Below are 19331 nucleotides of genomic sequence, written 5' to 3' on the forward strand. Positions count from 1 at the left end.
AATGGTATGTTAAGATATACTAATATTTTCAATGTTCTCAATTCAATTTCAATTTCTCGAACATTTTGTAAAATTATTAAATGAAAAATATATAAAGTATTATTTATTGTGCACCCAACGGTGTCGGAAAGCAAATAAATCCATGATCACGTTTCCAACTCGTTTGTCGATGAGCGACGACAAAAGACGACCCTCAAAACTGGGCGCATTCAACTTTAAAGATGCACATCCTTCCCTGAAAAGCAATAGATACAAGATTAGAGTTCATCAATTGATAAAAATAGTATTTAATATATACCATATACTTACAAAATTTCGTATACTGGCAGAACATTTCTGAAATATTCCTTAAAGATGATTTCGCCTTTCTGAATTTTAACACGACTGATGCTTAAACATACATCTGGATCTTTAGAATACAAAATTACATATATATGTCTGTTCGGAGACTCGATGGGTCTGACAAATTTTCCAATCACACTCTCAATATACGATGCATCAACATTTTGATAAAAATTACTGGAACTCTCTTGTGTGTAAAGCAAAAAATATTGCTTTTCGGCAATGTGTAAATAGTTTTCGGCAATATTCTGGCGCTGTGTTAGGGCAGATTTATCATCGATTTGACGCGGCCAAATAAAGTGCGTATTAATACTCAGCAAATAATTATTTGGTAGCTTTGCAAGTGGCTTAAAACCGATTTGTGGGCACTTTTTAAAGCCGGCCTCGTAGTCTTCATTGGCAAACATGGAAGCGAACGATTCGACGAGTAAAAGATACTGTTCTATAATCGATGAATCTCCACGCCATTTTTGTGCATCGCTGCAGTTCATTAAGAGATATTGGTAGAATCTGAAGAAATGTTCGCGGGCTTTCATCACAGGTTCGTAATTGGATTTAGATGCAACCATCCAAATCCATTCATCTATAAAGAAATGTATATTGTCATCGTTTGGTGACGGCTGAATCTCCAAAATCTGCCCAGATCCCAAATTAGTGGAGCCTGCAACACAGAAAATAGCGTCATGTGAAGAAACAAAAGAAAAGAATGGACTTACCAGCAAATAAAGCGACCGACAGAGGAAGAACTATTGTTGCATATTTAATGTTGTCTCTTTGTTTGCTACACACGATCCACTGCGATCCATTCAAGACGCCTTGGGCAGATATATTTAATGGTTCCAAGAAGTCACGGATCACAGTGTTGGGATGCAGACTTATTTCCATGGAGTAAGCTGATTTTATGCATCTGGTTCCATTTCTTTGGTCCACAGCACAAATGTTTGGATACATGCCGCCCGTTAAGGCGGCTTTAACCAATGGCCAATTATTCGATTTGGAGCTGACGCTTTGTGTACTCAACGGGCCTTGGCATTGTACCAAATTTACAGCTCGCAATGCACTAAGGATCTTAGAACGAGTACAATTTAATTGCTCCATTAGGCCATTCAGCATAAATTCGTGCTCATCGGTGAGGTATAATGATGGAATATTGTTCTTCAATCGGTTTTGCCATTCGTCAAAGAGACGTAAGAATACAAAGTGATCCGAAAACTGATCTGCCGCTAAACGATTACGTTCGCCTTTAATGCAGTTTTGTATATAGATTGTAAACCGATCCCATAAAGAATCAATGTCTTCGTTCAAAGGAATGCTGAGTGGATCAGCGGTGCACAATGAGCTCACAATGGTCAAGATGGGATCCAGGCATTGTAGTAGAATGCCAAAGATTAAAGTACGTCCCAGTTGGCAAGATATAGGTATGTCCACCAGGCGACATCCCAACCAAGTAACATCCTCCGAATCATCCAGCACGTCAATCTTCTTTAAAAACTGCACAGTCTGATGTATGTTAATATACGGAGGCGGTGCAATGGTATACGATAGATATTCACTTATTATCGTATTCGGAGACAGTAACTTGACAATCAAACAGATTTTATCCAAATGCATTGTCTGCAATGCCGGCAATCCTGTCTCCTGCAGCTTTTGGTAAGTATCTTTTGGCATTAAACGAAAGCACTGACAATCGGTTGAAACTGAAAGAAATGAAATATATATTCGACAGTAATTTAACGATTATAATTTTTAAATAATTATATAATTGATTTGGATCAACAAATTTAAAAATTACCCATTTTTAATGGGTAAATTTAATTTACTTTTGAATTCAATCCAAGTATTCAAACATACTAAAATACATTCTGTGGGATTTTACTGTGTGCATTAAAATTTTTAAAATAAAAATTGAAAAATTACTAATATAATCAATATCTGATTATAGATAAAAATCAAATCTAATTAAAATATTTTTTTATCAAATTAGACGAAAAAATTAAAAACAATAGTTTATTGTTTCAGGACACTCCGTACAAATATACCATTTTTAAGATTTGATTTCTTTTAGCTCATAACTATTATAAACCATGCCAAATTAAGATTAGATTAAAAATAAAACAAAGTTGAAACGAACCTTCAGTGTTTAAAATATTGATTCTCCTCAAGAGGCAATCTTTGGCGACCCATTCGATTGCATCCACAGTGCTGCAAATGCGACCATCATACCAAATCTTCCTCTCGCACGCAGTGTCTATCAAGTATTTAAATGAGACTGGAAGATGCAGTGACTCAATAATGCCAGTGGCCAAAACTATCTTAATGGTATTAGCGTCAGCGTTAATTAATGAGTGCAAATACTCCATGTTCATGTCATCATGCAACACATACGTGGCAAAGGATCGCAAATTGCCAATTATCAAGTGTATTAACAACATATAGTTTAGTTTAACCATGTGATAGTAAGTTGGCAAAATGATTAATATGTTTCCTGAAAATAATAATTAATATGAGTGGAGTAATTGATGTTTGAACTGCTGCAGTGGTTTATTTCATTTAATTTATATCTTTGAATCTTAATTAAAAACATATTATCAGAGCCCTGCTGTTGGCTTAAACAGAATGAAAATACATTTACATGAGTACACAGAATTACATTCATATATTATAATTATTATAGGGCTGCCTTAAATTAAAACCATTAAAACTATTTAACAGACAATTGTACGATAAGATGAGATAGGCAATTTAAATGAGGATATTAATGTAACACAAGAAACACACACAATATTATGTGAGCGGAGTCTCCTCCAATTTTCGCAACTGCTTTAAAATTTCCGGTTTCTTTTTCACCTTGTCTAGTTGATCCTTGTCCAGCTTATTGACGTCGCCAGCTTGCATTTTACTTTCGATTTGCTCAATTTCGCGTATTTTCTTGCGCAATTTCTTGATTTGTTTGGCAATATCCACTTCATCGGCATCAGTTAGTTTGAGTGCATCATCCAATGTACTGGATAAGGCGGATATATCACGATCATTCTTATTCTTTGCTATAGATGGCGCTGCTGTTGTCGCTTTTGCTGCAGTTGTTGTTGTTGACGTTGCTGTTGTTGTTGCTGCTGTTCCCGTTGTTTGCCTCTCCACCTTCTGCACTTTTGCCCTCTCCTTCTTCTCGTGCGCCTTCTTGAGTTCGGCCGCTACAAGCGGACACATGCCTGGCGGCACGCCAGTTTGTCTCTGGGCAACGAATTGTTTGCCCTTGCTTTCATATAATGGCACTTCCTCCTGCGGCACATAACCATCTTTGACTCGACGTGCCTTGCGCCATGTGCCATCCGGACGCTTAGTTGCCGGAATAAATTTGCCCTTATCACTCTCCAAATACGTGCTCATTTTTTTTTTTATGAAATGCAAAAGCCAGTCTCGTTTTCATCCAAAATAGGATTCTAATGTGAATGCGATAATGTATCGATATACATGGAGATGGTCCAATTTTATCGGATATGCTTGTATATGTATACACGTAAAAAAATTAAGAGTTCGTGAAAAGCTTACAAATATTGTTATCGAATTGTTTACTCTTTATAACAAACGTATAATATATAAATAATTTAAGTAATAAACTTACACTCGGAAAAATAATTATTTTAAAATGTCTTACCTGGTGGGAAGTCGGTCTTAGCGCATAAAAGATAGATAATATCAATTATAACATCATAATCAACAAATTCGGGTTTTGCATTCTTATAAACAAAACCATGACGACTGTAATTATTAAGGATATCAGCACATTCGGTGAAACCTCTTGAGTTAGCAATATATATAGCATTTTCGTGGTGATTATCGATGAGGTATGGATTGGCACCCATGTACAGGAGCAAACGCAGATGGTTGATATTATTCAACTTTACGGCAATATTAATGGCCGTTTTTCCAGTAAACGAGTGCTGATAGTTTATAGGAGAGAATTCGTAGTTGACCGAGTAAAGAAATAGACGAATAGCCGTATCGGTTCCAAGCTCTTCATAGACCTGCAGGCATTTATCAAGTTGCTCATTTCTCACGCTTTTATTTCTGAAGATTTGTGGTCTCTTCTTGTAAATTTCCAAGCCTTTATAAATTTTGGCTGTACTAATACGATTTTGAACGTCTTCAATATAAGAAATCTGAAGGTTTGATGATGGGCAAGTTTGATTTGCAGTGAATTCAGTGCCTTCGCCAAAGAACGCGATAAATTGTTGTGAATCGCATCCTTGTGAAAGCAGTATGATTCTTAGATTCTGGTTAACAGTCAACGCCTTTTTCAATTCGCACAATAAGATGTCAGTGTATGGATCGTGTAGATGTACATCGTTCACCAGAAAGTGACTTATGTTATTCAGATTCCTTGGGCTCTTGTTGATCAATGAGCGTAGAAAGTATTTGGCAGTTGTGAACACAATATGCGTGTTGGAGCTAAGACAACTGTGTTGTGGCACTTCTATGCCAACAGTTTCGCCAACATTTTCACCTAAAAAGTCAGCCAATCTGCCGCTATTATAGCTGGCGACAATATTCTCCCGCTCGACGCAGATGATCTTCAAGTTGGACTTTTTGAATTCAGAATCCTCTAAAATGATGATTGGAAATAGCAACGATTTATCCGCATAAAGTTCAGCTTTAAAAACAAAAACGCGATGTGAGTAAATTGAGGTCAGTATGTCACTTAGGCATGCGAAGCTTGGAATCCTATTTAAAAATTCACGATGTTTCTCCGATTTAAGTCGTGGTGCTGGCGGCCGAACTGCCGCCATCGGAACATGTAGCGACGGAATCTTCAGGCTAATGAATTCCGCTGACATTTGTAGCTCATCTCTTCCAAAAACGACTGTGTTTGGCAGTAATGATGACATTGCCATTACAGTTGACTGAGACAGTGCCAGCGTTTTGGGCTTTTCCAAATAGTGGCGGCAAGACTGTTTGAATATCTTCATGCATCCTTGGCCGTCACTAACAACGTATTGCGAACGTAAGCCTAGAGAATGTGCGCATTCTGTAAATTTATTGTGATCTTGTGTGCGGAAACTGCAGGCAAATTGTAAGCAGCAACGCCGACCAGCAATAAAATAAAGCAATTGCTGTGGTATAAATTTATTTTGAATTGTTTGATCCATTGCTGAACTTGAAGCTATTTCAAAACTGACGCTACACCAGAAATTGATTGACATTCCGTTACAGTCAAATCATCAGGTCATAGTTGCTAACGGAACGATGAAATGGAACACAAAAGAAATTATATTGCTCATGTGGGACGCCACTATTAAAATAATTGCGAATTTTTTTTGAAAATCATCGATTTGCCAAATAAATTTAAAAAATTTGGAAAAGTAGAGTGTGGGTATGGCTATGATTAATTAACAATCTTCACAATAGCATGTATGATATTACAAAAATTTATATATATATACAATAAACCAATATTTAGAATACAAGTTTCATGAATTTCGATTTATTTTACTTCGTCAAAAAAGCATCAATCGGTGTTTCGATGGTTTTTATTTTACTTCTTTTAACAGATGTGGCACGAGGGTAGTACGAGATGTTGTCCTTGTACTTTACCACGAGAACAGCAAAATAACGCGACATTAAGCAAACAAAGTTTGGATAACAAGAAAGAAAGAACACAAATTGGGTATATTTTGACATATTTGTATTTATATATACACATAAGAAGGTAGGAATAGCTACAAATATTTCAGTTGAATCAATAAGATTCATTCTTTAGTACCAAATTGGTAAAGTAGTGTTTTCAATTGAAAAGTTTAAAGAAAATTTGATTTGTCCACAGAATTTTGGGAGCCACTGCTTTGATTTGACCATGAGTTTCCAGGAGGGCAGCCGTTCTGTAATGTTCAAGTGAAAATAATATGTTAGATCGCATTTTAAACTTTATATTCAGATTTAACAAGCTAACCTGTTGATCATTAGAAGAGTTATCGCCTTTGTTCATGCCGCCGGAGCCAGAGTTGTTTGATCCTTTGTTTCTGCCAGAGTTGTTAATGTTGCAAGCATTGGAATGCCCGCCGTTTTGAGCCATCCATGATAAAAAATTGCCTCCCTGAGAAGTAACTGAAAGAGTTTTTTGTTTGAAACAATGATAGTGTATAGAAGGCTTGCCTGCTGGTCCTGGTTTTGATTTTGCAGCTGATTGCCAAGAAGGCTCCACTGATTCAACGCAGCAGCAACCAAAGCAGGGTTCATCGGCAATGAGTTTAAATTAAGTCCGACGCCTAAAGGGTTGTTCATGTTTTGCCCTTGATTTGAAGAGTTGGATCCTTGCGAATTAATGCCTAAAGCCTGTAGGTTCGGCATATCCAAATGTCCCCTGTTCATCCAACCGCCACTGCCTACGTTGCCATTGTGCGGCTGGTTCATGCCGTGAAAATTATTTTGCCTATTATAGGGGATACCACCACCGTCTTGACGGTTCATGTTCCCGCCACTATTGTGATTACTGCTATTTGTGTAACCCCCACCCATATTTCCGCCAAAATTATTGCCACCCATTCCGTAGCCACCACTGCCCATGTTGCTGTGACTATTGCCGATTGCAGTGTTATCACCTCCGTGTGCATTGTGTTGGTTATTACCTCTGTGATGTCCGCTTCGGCCCGAGCTCATGTGGTTCCCCCCTTGCGGATGATACGAATGCATCCCGAAATTATTCCCCGAGTTGTAGCTGTAATTTTGTCCTTGATGGCTTCGACTCTGTTCAGCTTTGGGTGCAGCATTCGAAACGTGAACCGACACTCCTATTGAGAATAAAGTCAAGATCATATCAAGTAATATCTATAAATATATATATGACTTACCTTTAATTATATGATCCTCTCCACAGAGAGATTGGGCTACGTCTGGATCGAGAAATGTGACAAAGCTAAACGCCCGAAATGGACGTGGAATGAAAACATCTGTCACCTCGCCAAATTTTGAAAAATAATCACGTAGATCATCTGAGTTGATGTCCTCTGTGCAACGACCAACAAATACCTTACATGGCACTTGATGGCCCATACCCTTTAAATTAATGAAAAATAAAAAGAACTTTTATTAATCTGAAAATTCGTGACTTTTGTTTACTACACCTTTGAATTTGGCACTTTGACTTCACACCATCGGCCATCGATGAGATGCCGATTGGAGAGTACACGCATTTGTGCTTCATATGAACCAAAGCGTACGAATCCAAATCCCTTCGACTGACCGGACTTGACATCTTTCTTAATCTGCGCCATAAGCACTTCGCCGTAACTCTCAAAGTATTCCCGTAAACTGTCTTCTGTAGTTTTCCATGCGAGTCCTAGGACAATCAAATCCGTGCATCGTAATCGTGTTTCAATACGTTTCGTTTTGGCCGTTGAATTCTCCAAGTTATCATCGCTCTTACGTTTGTTCTCTATGGGAGGCAATATGGGGCGATAAGGACTGTCGATCTGTGCCGGAGAGCTTCTGTTATTTGGTATACCTTTTGGAAACACACAAAAGTAGATATCTTCTCCCCAACCCGACTCGACGCTTGGTGGAAACAGTCTGCCCTCGTTTGAGCGAACACCACGCACGGCTTGGGTATCGATATTCCTATATTTAAGTCCGCACGAGCCAGGAAACTGGGCTTGTAGGGTTGACAGCAGCAACGTTCCATCTTCTTCTGCAGGAAGTTCAATGGGTTCATCACCCTCCTCCTCGGATACTTGAACGAAATCCATTTTGGCTTTTTATCCAAACTCTACAAAATTGTATATAATATAACATTAGCATTAAAAATTTAAAAATGTAAGATTGCGTTGTCTAAACCATTCAATCAATAAAAGAATCGCTCTGATATACTCCTATTATTGCAAACTCTTATTTAAACAATTAATGCACTCACTCAGCTTCAAATTGCTCACACATTGCTTTCAAAATGTAACTACAAAAAAAAAAAAATTAAATACGTGTTTTCATAAAAAAAAAAACAATTTTCAGTAATATTCAAATGAAAATAAGACTGCAAAAATTACTTATGGGTACAATTTTGAAAATTGCAAACACACTGTAGAAAATGAAACGTGTAGATACATTAGGTTTGCATCGGAAAATTTTTCTTAAGTCGAAACTAATAATATTCAGACATATTTAAAGATATATAAAGAATTAAATACATTTTCATTTCAGCTACTGTCTGCTGCCAGTTACAAATATTTGCAGTCATTTGTGGTATATAAAAAAATATATATATATGAAAAGGATTCAGTTATAGATAAAAATTTATACACAAGTTTATTTACACACACAATATTCAAATATGTATACACATACACACACATACGCAAATACATATACACATACATATACTCATAGATCTTCCAATAAACAAATACATTCCATTATCGTTTACCTGGTCGAGGTAGATTATACGTCTTTCATTAGTAATACATTTCATCCAAATCTAACCCAGTCATATACATTCTCAAACTGATGGAAATTCAAGAAAATACATACAAGTGCTGACATCAAGGATTAAACGATGTGTAGGTGATAATAATATTAATATATATTGTTGAAGTTTCCTTAAACATTCGCAACATTGTTGTTTGTTTATTTTGTGTAAGTACTTAATAAAAATTCGATATAAGCGGTAAGCTCGCTACGTGCGTATAAACGGTCGATAAATGCGCCAAACTGCTCGAGATATGCGCAATATAGCGTTTTTTAATCGAACCGAATGGCAACACTATTTCATAAATTTTTTACTCCTTAACACTTTATTGATTATTTTTTAAATGGACCATAAAATAGGAGACTATTGGGGATATTTCCTTATTAGTGCACCAAACTATTATTCAATTGTTTATTTTACATTTACTTTCTGTTGATTTATGTGTGTATATGTGTACCCATTGAAAATGGTTCAATAAAAAACTGTATAATTTCTAAATATTTAATATTTTCTGCTTCCATTATCAACAAGACGATTTAGCCATTTAGTCGTTTTGTCATAAAACATTCGCATTTTTCCAAATTTTTATGGCTATATCGACTTTTGTAAATACCAGGCCATCGAAATCTGAAAAATATTCTGGACTATAAATTGAAATATTATTATGTATAAAAGGTGGCAAACTCCAGCCACATGGGCTTAGAAAATAAATTTAAACTAATAAATAATCGAAACTAATACAAAAATTTACTAGTTAAGGAGTCCCCTTCATAAGCAGATGTACCCAAACAATACGATGTAGATATGTATGTATATACATTTTATTAAAATTACATTATTAAAATTAACACACACACATACATACATGTGGTATATAAGTATGCAAGTGCATGCTTAAATTTGATAAGGCATGTTTTTACATACATAACCACAGTCTTATGTATGCATGCACTTATGTATGTATGTACATATGTACTAAAGTATACATTCTGCAAAAAGTATTGTAATACCTAAAAACAAAAAATTGGTTGATTGATTGGCGACTGGGGGGTCTCCTAAAAGGTTATACAACAATTCTTACACTATTAATAAGGGGTTAGTTGTAACACTACAGATGTAATGCCTTCAATAAATGTATGTATGTTTTCTTTAACAGCTCACACACGTAATATTTTATGTTGTATGTATATATCCTTTATACGCTCGCTCTCTCACAAGATTCACACACAGTCAGAACCAGAAATTGAAGTCACTTTTCTTTTCACGCTCGATTCTCGTCACAACACACGCCAAGTCAATATGCACATCCACTTTTTAATAAGTGCGTAATAAATATAAAGAATATTTACAATTTCGCTTTAATTAAATTTGTTTTCGTAAAATACACCATTTTCTCCTTGTAAGATAAAATTTTCTGTATGCATAATTAGGGATGGCCAAGAGTCGATATAAAAAATCAAATCGATAAGCGATATGTTCTAAAATCAACACGGCATGATAGGGATGACAATCGATAAAAGCTGTGGTGCTTATCATTTGGTTGGTAATCGATATAAGAAACACCTATCGATGAGCGATGCATTATAGAATCAAAATTTCAATCGATGAGCGACGCTATATTTGAGTTTTTCTACAAAAAAATAAACACCCCGTTGAATCACACATTACAAGTTTTCTATTGGAGCGAACTTGACTGCAACTTTTGTAATAACTTTGCTCATGTCTCTTAAAAGAAAGCAAAGTCCCAATTGTCTTTGGTACTTTTTTGACAAAAGTGTAATATGCTGCTTACCACTGTTTAAAAAGTGCACCGTTTGGAAAAGTGTCCCAATATGTAAAAATGTACCTAAATGGTGCAAATGTACCAAGTGTGGCAATAGGTTAGAAGACAATCTGCGAGTAACATGTATGCAAATATGAGATTATATATATTTCAAAGATACATACTACAATATTCACCCTAACAGTCACAATATAATATTATATGTACACAAACACAATTAAAAATTATTGATACAGGTTATACATACATATATAAAAGGCGTTGTTGATCTTCACTACAAAAATATTATTGTATTTTTCGTAATAAAGGTAAAATCACAGTGAAATATTACTACACGCTGCTGAATTAAAAATATAGTTCTGGGCCTCCAATATGTGCATTTCTGTTAAGCAAATGGCAACTAGTAATATTATATATCCACTGTAACGAATCGCTCTCAGAAAGTCCCACAGCTTGTCACAGAAGATACCAAGCAAAACGCAATGGAGCAAGGCATGTACGTTGACAACGCGCCACATCCATGCGACACAGAAAAACAACGTTGACTTGAATACATAATTCTGGCACTGGTACTGACTGCTACTGACATCCTCCCGTTCCAACATCGTTTGGTAAACTGCAATATAACGATTCCATGCGGTAGAGCTTAACAAAAGTTGTCCCGTATAGCTGATGACGTTTTTCGTCACTTTCCGGGTGGTTGCTTTCATTTTGGGGATCATTGTTGGTGGCTCTGATTTGGAATCGGTCATTGGAATTATTGAGTAACCTCGACGAGGTGGGTTATTTTTCAGGTAAAAGAACATGCCCAAGATTAGCGCAATACAGCCAAGTCCATCGCAAAGACCGTCAACGTAATAACCAGATGTGCCAATCTCTGAGCGTTCGCCACGAATATTCTTCTTGACGCGTGCAACATGGCCATCCAAGTCATCCAAAAATGTACGGATCTGAAAGAGTAGTACGCCCAGTCGTCTATATCCCAGGCTATCGGATGCTACAAGTTTTCCCGACACACAGGCGACTCCCACGTGGAAAAACGATATCATGTTTGGCGTAATAAATGTAGAACGTGAGATTCCAACCACATTGTCAAATATTGTGGCTAACGGTGCGAATATATAATGATTGGTATGATCCAGGAGTATTGCTTTCACTGTTATATGACATAGTGGATTTATATCACACGATATCCACGTATTTCCTTCATATGACTGCTCTTTCTCAACGGTGGGAAGCTTGAGGTTTTGGATCGGATCGGATGGTGAATTTGTTGGCTCCGAGGTTATTACTATTGATGTCGAAGTATTCATATGATAATTTCGGTTGATTACATAATTATGAATACGCAAATAGAGCTCAATATCCATAAACACGTAAAATATTATTAACAAAAACAATAGTGTTAATAATATTTTGCTTATTTGTGAACTCGGCCCAATCATTTTCTCGCCGTGAGGTAGATATCATCTATAAGTTCTTCGAGATTTCAGCAAATAGCTAATAAGAGAAAAATTAAAATGAAAAATACATATTAAAAAAATGTTTCGGTTTAGGTTTGTAGTTATGTAGTTTTTATCAGAAAATTGAATATATATTTTGTACTAATCTTTTTTCTTTCTAACGCTAAAAAGCATGACAATATTCAGACTTTCTTATCAAAATTTGGGTATGTATTTCGTCTCTGGTATAGGAAAATCTGACCCAGGGCAAAGTATCAACATTTATTCGTACACTTAATTTTAACACTGCCGTGCAAACTGCCGTGCAAACTTTTTAAATATTCGCATACATACAAAAATGAATGTTTGGTCTGTTTATTTTAGTCTCGAAGTCAATCAAGGGAGTTTTCCTTGGGAATGAACGCAGTTGTGCAAGATTAATAATAATAAAACCGCATTCCACATATGAATATATATTCATCCACATATATTAATTCACAATTACATACATACTAGTGTACATATATCAAATTTATATAAGTAGTGTTTATTTAAGGCTTCACACCGAAATTATTTACATATTAAGTTATGAGAACGTACTTGCCGTCAAAGCAGAAACTTCTAACATATACTGTAGTATTCTGTAGTCTACTGTCCAGCTAATAATAATCAATTAACGATCATATTTATGGCCATCCACACATATTATGTATTTGTATGCTTGTGTCCATTTTAATAAATACGTGTGTTTGGACATATATTTACATACATATGTGAATGCTTTTATTCATACAAACACAACGTTACTCAGCAATAGATGAACGATAGAAATCTTAATAGAATACAATAACAATTAGAAACTTTTGTTACTTACTACCAAAGTGACACACTTATTAATATTTATAAATACACATTTCATCTCGTTTCGTTAAACTATTTGTTTAAGTGATAATTTATCCTACATTTGTATGTATATACCATATGATCATACATATATGTACATATGAGCATGTACACATGTATGTATTTATTTGGTGCAACTGGTAATTCGCGTTAATGTTTTGCTTTCTTTATATTTCGGTATGTGTATAAAAGCATGCCCGTCCAACTGTATGCCGGTAACTAACTTTTCGACGCAATGGATAACAACAGTATTACTTTTTAATATGTTTTTACATATGTGAAAAATACAACAATATTATAATTATACTATGATTTAATCGATTGTAGTGAATGAGTGCTAAGAAATCTTATCGATTGTAAATAAAATGTGCGATATATTTAATATTCGATTACACTTGCTAGCACGTTTCCACTTATAAATTTTCATGAGGTTTAAAACAGAATACAACATCATCTTCAATTTGACTTTGTTTTTAACTTAGCTTTTGGGAAGTATATCCAACACGATACATCAGTCCACTGATGCCAAGTAATCCTAATTTATCGGATATTGGGAATTTTCAAAGTTTTTTAAATTCAATTTAAATAAATTATTGGTCTATTGAAGCTTAGCCTTTTTTAGCATTTTTTATTTTATTTTTCCCTATTTTCCTTATATTAATTTTTTCAAAGGCATCCTATTTTAACGGCCGATTATTGGCAACGCTGCATCAGTGTATCGATTTGAAGACGATAGCTCAGAAGCAACTTCACAATCATCAATAGGATATGAGTTTTGCTCATCGCTTATTTTTACACAACAAATTGAGAAACAAATAACTACGATGATTATACAAACATTAAAATCTGTGGCATTTAGAGCTTCTCGAGTGCCGATCTTGTCTCAGTCTTTGGTACGTCGACAGGCGATCTCTACGACAGCGACGGGATTGAGCAAGGCATACGATTACGATGGCAAAACGAAAGTTTCAATATTTAACACTGAAACCGACAATGGATTAATGGTTACCGGCTATAGTCAGTATGGCTTCCGGCTTAACAACAATATGGTCTTGCTGGGACCCATTTCAGTTTTTCCCAGGTGAGTAGAAGTAGAAATTTAATGTGTGCATTTACCATTTAACTTAAACATTGTGTTCAAGAATATCGAACATTTCAGATCTGTGCTCTCTTGGAACGTAAACTCCTATGAAGATATAAATGAAGAAAGCTTAAGTCTTTTTCCAACATTAGAGCCAAAAATTGATGTTCTGATCATTGGAATTGGTGATCAAAGTCCCACAGCGGTTCTTTCCAGGCGAATTATTGAATTCATGAAGAAGTACAGAATAAACGTCGAGGTTCTACGAACAGAACAGGTGACAAGTCCTATTTTTGATCATTTGGTATGACCATAACTAACATTTCGTTTTTTTTCTATCTATATTTAAAGGCGTGTGCAACGTTTAATTTCTTAAATGCAGAGGGTAGAATGGTGGCTTGTGCTCTAATCCCACCCGTACACATTGCTTATAATGAAAACGATGTTCTGCAATCGAAATTAAAACGTCAACAACTTTATGAAACCGAATAAATATACGCTTATATTGTTAAGTACTTAATTGCATGTAGACAAAAGGAAAATATTTTTATATATTTAATATTTATGTTGTTAAAGTGTTGCTAATTGTACAACATATTTTTCCCCAAATATAGAAAAAACGCCTGTGTAAAATGTATTAAAATGTATTTATTTAGTTGTAATTGCTAATAATAGAGTAGCACGATATTTTTAGATTTTCAGTCGGCATTTGCACCTGGATAACGCTCGATAAGCATGGCGACACCTTGTCCACCAGCTGCACACGCGGCAACAACACCAAATTTGCCATCTTCACGGACAAGTCGATTTGCGGTGTGCATGCAGAGACGGACTCCCGTGGCAGCAAATGGATGGCCAATTGATAGGGAACCACCCCAGTTGTTCCACTTGGATAAGTCTGGAGTGCCGACCTTTTCGTTAAGGCCCAGATATGTTTTGCAGAACCATTCCGAGTCTAAGGCTTTCAGGTTGGCCACAATTTGACCGGCAAAAGCTTCATGAATTTCCCACGTATCAATATCTTTTAGACCAAGTCCCACTTTTTTCAACAATTTGGGTATACCATAGGCAGGGCCCAAAAGCAATTGATTAACAGGATCTTGAGATACATAGAGAAAATCACGTAAGAATGCTTTGGGCTTCAGGCCCAGCTCCTTGGCTTTCTCCTCTGTCATAACCAGACAAGCTGAGGCACCGTCAGACTGGAATAGTTCAAAAGAAATCATTGTAAATCAAATATAAATTTAAACAGGAAATAATTAAGCAATTGTATAAATGTAAAATAGTAATAATTACCAGGAATGAAGCATTAGCTGCTGTAATTGTTCCGTAGGGTTTGACGAAAGCTGGTCTAAGCTTAGCAAGGCTTTCGGGAGTGGAAACGCGAATTCCGTTGTCCTTATCGACCACTTTGTCAACACCTTGAACTAGTAAGAATATTTTTAGATAGTTAAGGATAATGACATACACAAACATTTGTTTACAGACCTTTGAAAGGCACTAAATCCGTAAAGTAACCCTTTTCCTGTGCTTGTTTTGCCAATGTGTGAGATCTTAATGCGTAGTCATCCTGCTCGCGGCGTGTGACATTGAAAGCTGAGGCCAACCTGTCAGCAGAGTGACCCATGGTCTCGCCAGATGAGAACTCAGCGACAGCCGGCAACTGCAGTGTAATTAACAATAAATACGAGGCAACTTTAAAGTTAAGAGTTTCTGACATACTTCGGGTGCCAAGAAACCAGGTCTGAATGTAGACAGCAAAGACAGACGTTGGCCCAATGATTTAGCCTTGTTTGCCTTCAACATGAGTGCTCGCATCTTGCGGGAATGACGAATTGGCACATCCGACATAAACTCAACGCCTCCAGCGACAATCACATCGTATGTGTTCGTGGCAATTAATCCCATGCCCGTGGTAATTGCCTGAAAATGTTGACGTGTACATGAAATTGATCAGCGTAATCATCTAATGATAGATCTCTTACCGCATTGGAACTGATGCAAGCCATTGTCACAGTGTGAGCCGGAGTCTTATCACTGAATCCAGCTGAAAGTGCCGCCTCACGTGCAATATTGGAGGTCTTCACTTCCTGGATGACGCTGCCATAGACGATATAGTCAATAAGTTCCTTGTCGAGGCGACTTTTTTGCAATAGTGATCTACAGATAATAAAAGATATAAATAGTTGTTACTACATGTAATCATACATAGCTCATCAGGTAATTCTTTGAACAAAATAAATAAATAATAACTGTTTAAACCAATTGAACTTACAGCAATGAATGTCTGGCCAATTCATGGGGCATTAAATTCGAGTAAGATGTTCCCGATGTCAGGAAAGGAGTACGAACTCCGTCAACCAGCACTATATTTTGGCCATTGTTGTTTCGTTTGGGTTGAGCGGCTACTTGGGTGGCCAATTGACGGTGCTCCACTGTGCGAAATAATAATTATGATTAAATATATTGGCATGCACTTTTCACACTGTCCATTTGCATTTGTAAATGTAAGCACATAAACCTATATGCTTACATATTCATATATGTATTTGCTCATAAGTCCATAAGTTAACTTTAAGATGTTGGACTTTGGTCACTCAGTTTCCCAATATGTCAAATGCTTTGAATTCATGTATTTCTGTTATGTGCCTAAAATAAGGTACTTACGTCTTCGAAAAAGACTTGTTGCACTCAAGTAATTTGTTTTACTTTGGATAATTCGGAAATTCATCTTTCTTGCACTTTATTCGTTTTAAGAAACTATAATAAATGAATTAAGATCGATCGATCATAGATAGGGTTGTTGATACAAAACATATTAAATTATCGATATTCATATTTTCGATATTTCATTTGAGCGATATTTTTCTGAAGAGAATTTCTATAACGATGATATTACATTGCACGGTTTTTAACCGTTCTTTCTCAGTGAAACATGGAGTTCAATTTTTATTTTTTTTAATTGATGACACTTCATATAAGTGAAAATTTTAAATAAAAAAATAAGTGAACACCAATGGAAACGCAACCTATTTTCAGTGGAAACACGAATATTTGAAAAAAGTTTCTTAATATTGATATAATTAACAATTCTATTTAATTGTCCAAAATATTACGATATAAAAGTATCAAACATCATAGTTGAACATAGCTGGTCATCGATTGTTTTAAATATGCAATACCCGATCAACTATTGGTGTAGAACGTTTTGGTAGCTACACTTATCGAACAAATCATTCGCGGCATTCCCTACTGTATTAAATGCGATACCTATTGAAAATACTTAACATTTATGAATTATTGAACACATATTTTTAAAAAATTATTTAAGTATAAGCAATTTTTGAAATCGGATGAACTATTGAAATTTCTCTTGTCACAATATACATATAGGCAATACATACAATTCAAACTTCTACAGTTTCCTTGAGAAAATAGCAAAGGAAAATCGATTATGTTCCAATTTACATGCATGCATACATACATAATACATTCGATGACCTTGATCCTGATGGTATGTATTCAGATTACTACAGACATTTACATATATGTACATAATTGTTGCACACGACGTCCACGTGTACCCTTTCTTTTGAAAGGGGGTAATAAAATTTGTCCTTGGATCGGCAAGCATGACTGACCATCAGACTATTAGTAAAAACAAAAGAGAATGATCTATTTTAAACGTAAAGTGTGCACAGTTTAAATACAGCTGGTTTGTTGACAGCTCTAAGCTATATACATACATGGTGCATTGAAAGAATATCAACTGTCAATATGATAAAACTACTAATAATATATCCACATAATGATAATTTAATTGTAAAATGTTTTTTAAAAAAGCCGCCTAACTTTTTATTTACATCTTTTGTGTTTTTTATAATATCGATAACAAATCGACTCTTGGTTGAGAATAAAAAATACTGAGAGTACGCTCCATCCATAAGGTGACCACATTCTTTTGGTAATTTAAAGTGGTCACTCTAAAATTTAAAGTTTAAATTTTAAACAAATCAAAACAAAGGCAATTTGTCATGAAATGGTGGTGAAATTATTCTATAAAGCACGTTTAACATTTATAAAAATAAGAATACAAATTTAAATATAATTTAAAATTAGCAAAACTGTTGTTTGCTTTCAAGTAACAATATTTCTGTATTCATTTAACAAGTGATCAAAAAATTTTTAAAAAGAATTCATTAGTGTGAATGTTTGTCCTTTTTTGTTTTACAGTTCTACACGCATATGTATATGTAAATGCATATAAGACACCTATAATCACCCTTTCTTTTCAATGGGATAATTAAACTTGTCCTTGAACACTAAGCGTATGCAAATGGGAAAATTAGCATGACCAACTCTTTGTTTGAATTCATAGATTACGATACGAATACAATAAGTACATTTGCATGTCCTTGAATTCTAGCACAGCCAAAGAATGATCTACGTAACATATCTATGAACAAGGATTTTGAAACATTATGTTAAAATGAAATAAATACATAGTATCTAATTTTATCCTTATTTGCTGATAATCTATATATAGTTAATGTATGTACATCTAACGTAATATCAAGTGGTACATGGAGTTATAAGAATTGAGTTTTCCCAAATTTTGATGCAAGATCAGATAATAAAATTGACATTCCGCAAGGAAGTCGGTGAAGATTGACAAAGTTATGACATTTTGAAATTTTTGAATGTGTTTCTAGGGGAAAGTGAATGGGAAAAATGGACAATGATGGAAAAAAATTTAATTTTCTAATTTTTATGCAGCAATAAATTGCAGGCCAAATAATGAAAAAATAGAAATTCCGCAAGGAAATCGGCTAAGATTTGAAAGATGTATGAAAGTTTGAAATTTTAAAAAATTTTTTACTACATACGTATTCTATGTATATATCTGAATTATATATTTATATTTGTCGACTTACTTGACTTTAAAGCTTTTGAAAAGGTTTTGTTTTCGTAACAGATTTGGTAGTTTTCTACTGCTTTTATATGTAGCTGATAGATAAAACAAAGTTTTTAAACAAAATATAAAGTTAAAGTTCTCTTATTGCACGTACATATGTATGCATGCAGAGAGTGCAGTTTCAGGTTCGCTGAAGTATGAAGAATTATTGATGAACATGTACTAGTAAATTTTATATGCTTATGTACATGCATTCAAATCTATGTACATGCACATTACTATGTACATTAATACATTGAGAGTTTAAATTTTGTTACAGTGTTATAATAGCCACTCTTGGCAAGGGCATAACACATCATAAAACGAAGTGCCTGCGAGAACGAGACCGAAGACCAACATTTCCACACGACGAC

The 19331-nt window shown here is 35.1% G+C and overlaps 6 protein-coding genes across 12 annotated transcripts; 1 reads left to right on the forward strand and 5 right to left on the reverse strand.

The window, feature by feature from the left end:
- Positions 1–76: 76 nt before the first annotated feature.
- LOC117785072 (benign gonial cell neoplasm protein) lies at positions 77–5489 on the reverse strand. The gene is made up of 5 exons (XM_034622959.1): positions 3998–5489; positions 2474–2827; positions 1059–2039; positions 310–1003; positions 77–235 (listed from the first exon to the last, which is right to left on the reverse strand). The coding sequence occupies exons 1-5, from the start codon at positions 5487–5489 to the stop codon at positions 100–102; spliced, it is 3657 nt and encodes a 1218-aa protein (XP_034478850.1). The 3' UTR covers positions 77–99.
- LOC117785073 (partner of Y14 and mago) lies at positions 2859–3797 on the reverse strand. Its single transcript, XM_034622960.1, has one exon. The coding sequence runs from the start codon at positions 3727–3729 to the stop codon at positions 3127–3129; it is 603 nt and encodes a 200-aa protein (XP_034478851.1). The 5' UTR covers positions 3730–3797; the 3' UTR covers positions 2859–3126.
- Positions 5490–6008: 519 nt separating the features above from the next.
- On the reverse strand, positions 6009–10233 carry LOC117784463 (TAR DNA-binding protein 43). Of its 5 annotated transcripts, XM_034622208.1 has the most exons (7): positions 9876–10207; positions 7841–8101; positions 7461–7771; positions 7188–7392; positions 6493–7127; positions 6290–6433; positions 6009–6218 (listed from the first exon to the last, which is right to left on the reverse strand). In XM_034622208.1, exons 2-7 carry the CDS (start codon positions 8079–8081, stop codon positions 6138–6140), a joined length of 1617 nt encoding a protein of 538 aa, XP_034478099.1. In that variant the 5' UTR covers positions 8082–8101; positions 9876–10207; the 3' UTR covers positions 6009–6137. The 5 variants fall into 5 exon arrangements, with proteins under 5 accessions (XP_034478099.1, XP_034478098.1, XP_034478097.1 ...); XM_034622207.1 differs by having other exon boundaries at positions 7461–8101; positions 10144–10233; XM_034622206.1 differs by having other exon boundaries at positions 7461–8101; positions 9960–10209.
- A 465-nt stretch (positions 10234–10698) lies between these two features.
- Positions 10699–13231, reverse strand: LOC117784970 (ceramide phosphoethanolamine synthase). Of its 2 annotated transcripts, none has more exons than XM_034622833.1 (2): positions 12998–13231; positions 10699–12077 (listed from the first exon to the last, which is right to left on the reverse strand). In XM_034622833.1, exon 2 carries the CDS (start codon positions 12020–12022, stop codon positions 10892–10894), a length of 1131 nt encoding a protein of 376 aa, XP_034478724.1. In that variant the 5' UTR covers positions 12023–12077; positions 12998–13231; the 3' UTR covers positions 10699–10891. The 2 variants fall into 2 exon arrangements, with proteins under 2 accessions (XP_034478724.1, XP_034478723.1); XM_034622832.1 differs by having other exon boundaries at positions 12894–13231.
- Positions 13232–13715: 484 nt separating this feature from the next.
- On the forward strand, positions 13716–14640 carry LOC117784350 (NADH dehydrogenase [ubiquinone] 1 alpha subcomplex assembly factor 3). The gene is made up of 3 exons (XM_034622059.1): positions 13716–14003; positions 14082–14280; positions 14355–14640. The coding sequence occupies exons 1-3, from the start codon at positions 13747–13749 to the stop codon at positions 14493–14495; spliced, it is 597 nt and encodes a 198-aa protein (XP_034477950.1). The 5' UTR covers positions 13716–13746; the 3' UTR covers positions 14496–14640.
- On the reverse strand, positions 14632–16830 carry LOC117784348 (trifunctional enzyme subunit beta, mitochondrial). 2 transcript variants are annotated; one of them, XM_034622058.1, is made up of 7 exons: positions 16671–16830; positions 16279–16438; positions 15989–16163; positions 15726–15926; positions 15492–15666; positions 15300–15430; positions 14632–15205 (listed from the first exon to the last, which is right to left on the reverse strand). In XM_034622058.1, exons 1-7 carry the CDS (start codon positions 16732–16734, stop codon positions 14702–14704), a joined length of 1410 nt encoding a protein of 469 aa, XP_034477949.1. In that variant the 5' UTR covers positions 16735–16830; the 3' UTR covers positions 14632–14701. The 2 variants fall into 2 exon arrangements, with proteins under 2 accessions (XP_034477949.1, XP_034477948.1); XM_034622057.1 differs by having other exon boundaries at positions 14632–15226; positions 15258–15430.
- Positions 16831–19331: the final 2501 nt, after the last annotated feature.

Source organism: Drosophila innubila (assembly GCF_004354385.1).
Source record: "Drosophila innubila isolate TH190305 chromosome 2R unlocalized genomic scaffold, UK_Dinn_1.0 1_C_2R, whole genome shotgun sequence".
Classification (NCBI taxonomy): Eukaryota; Metazoa; Arthropoda; class Insecta; order Diptera; family Drosophilidae; genus Drosophila; species Drosophila innubila.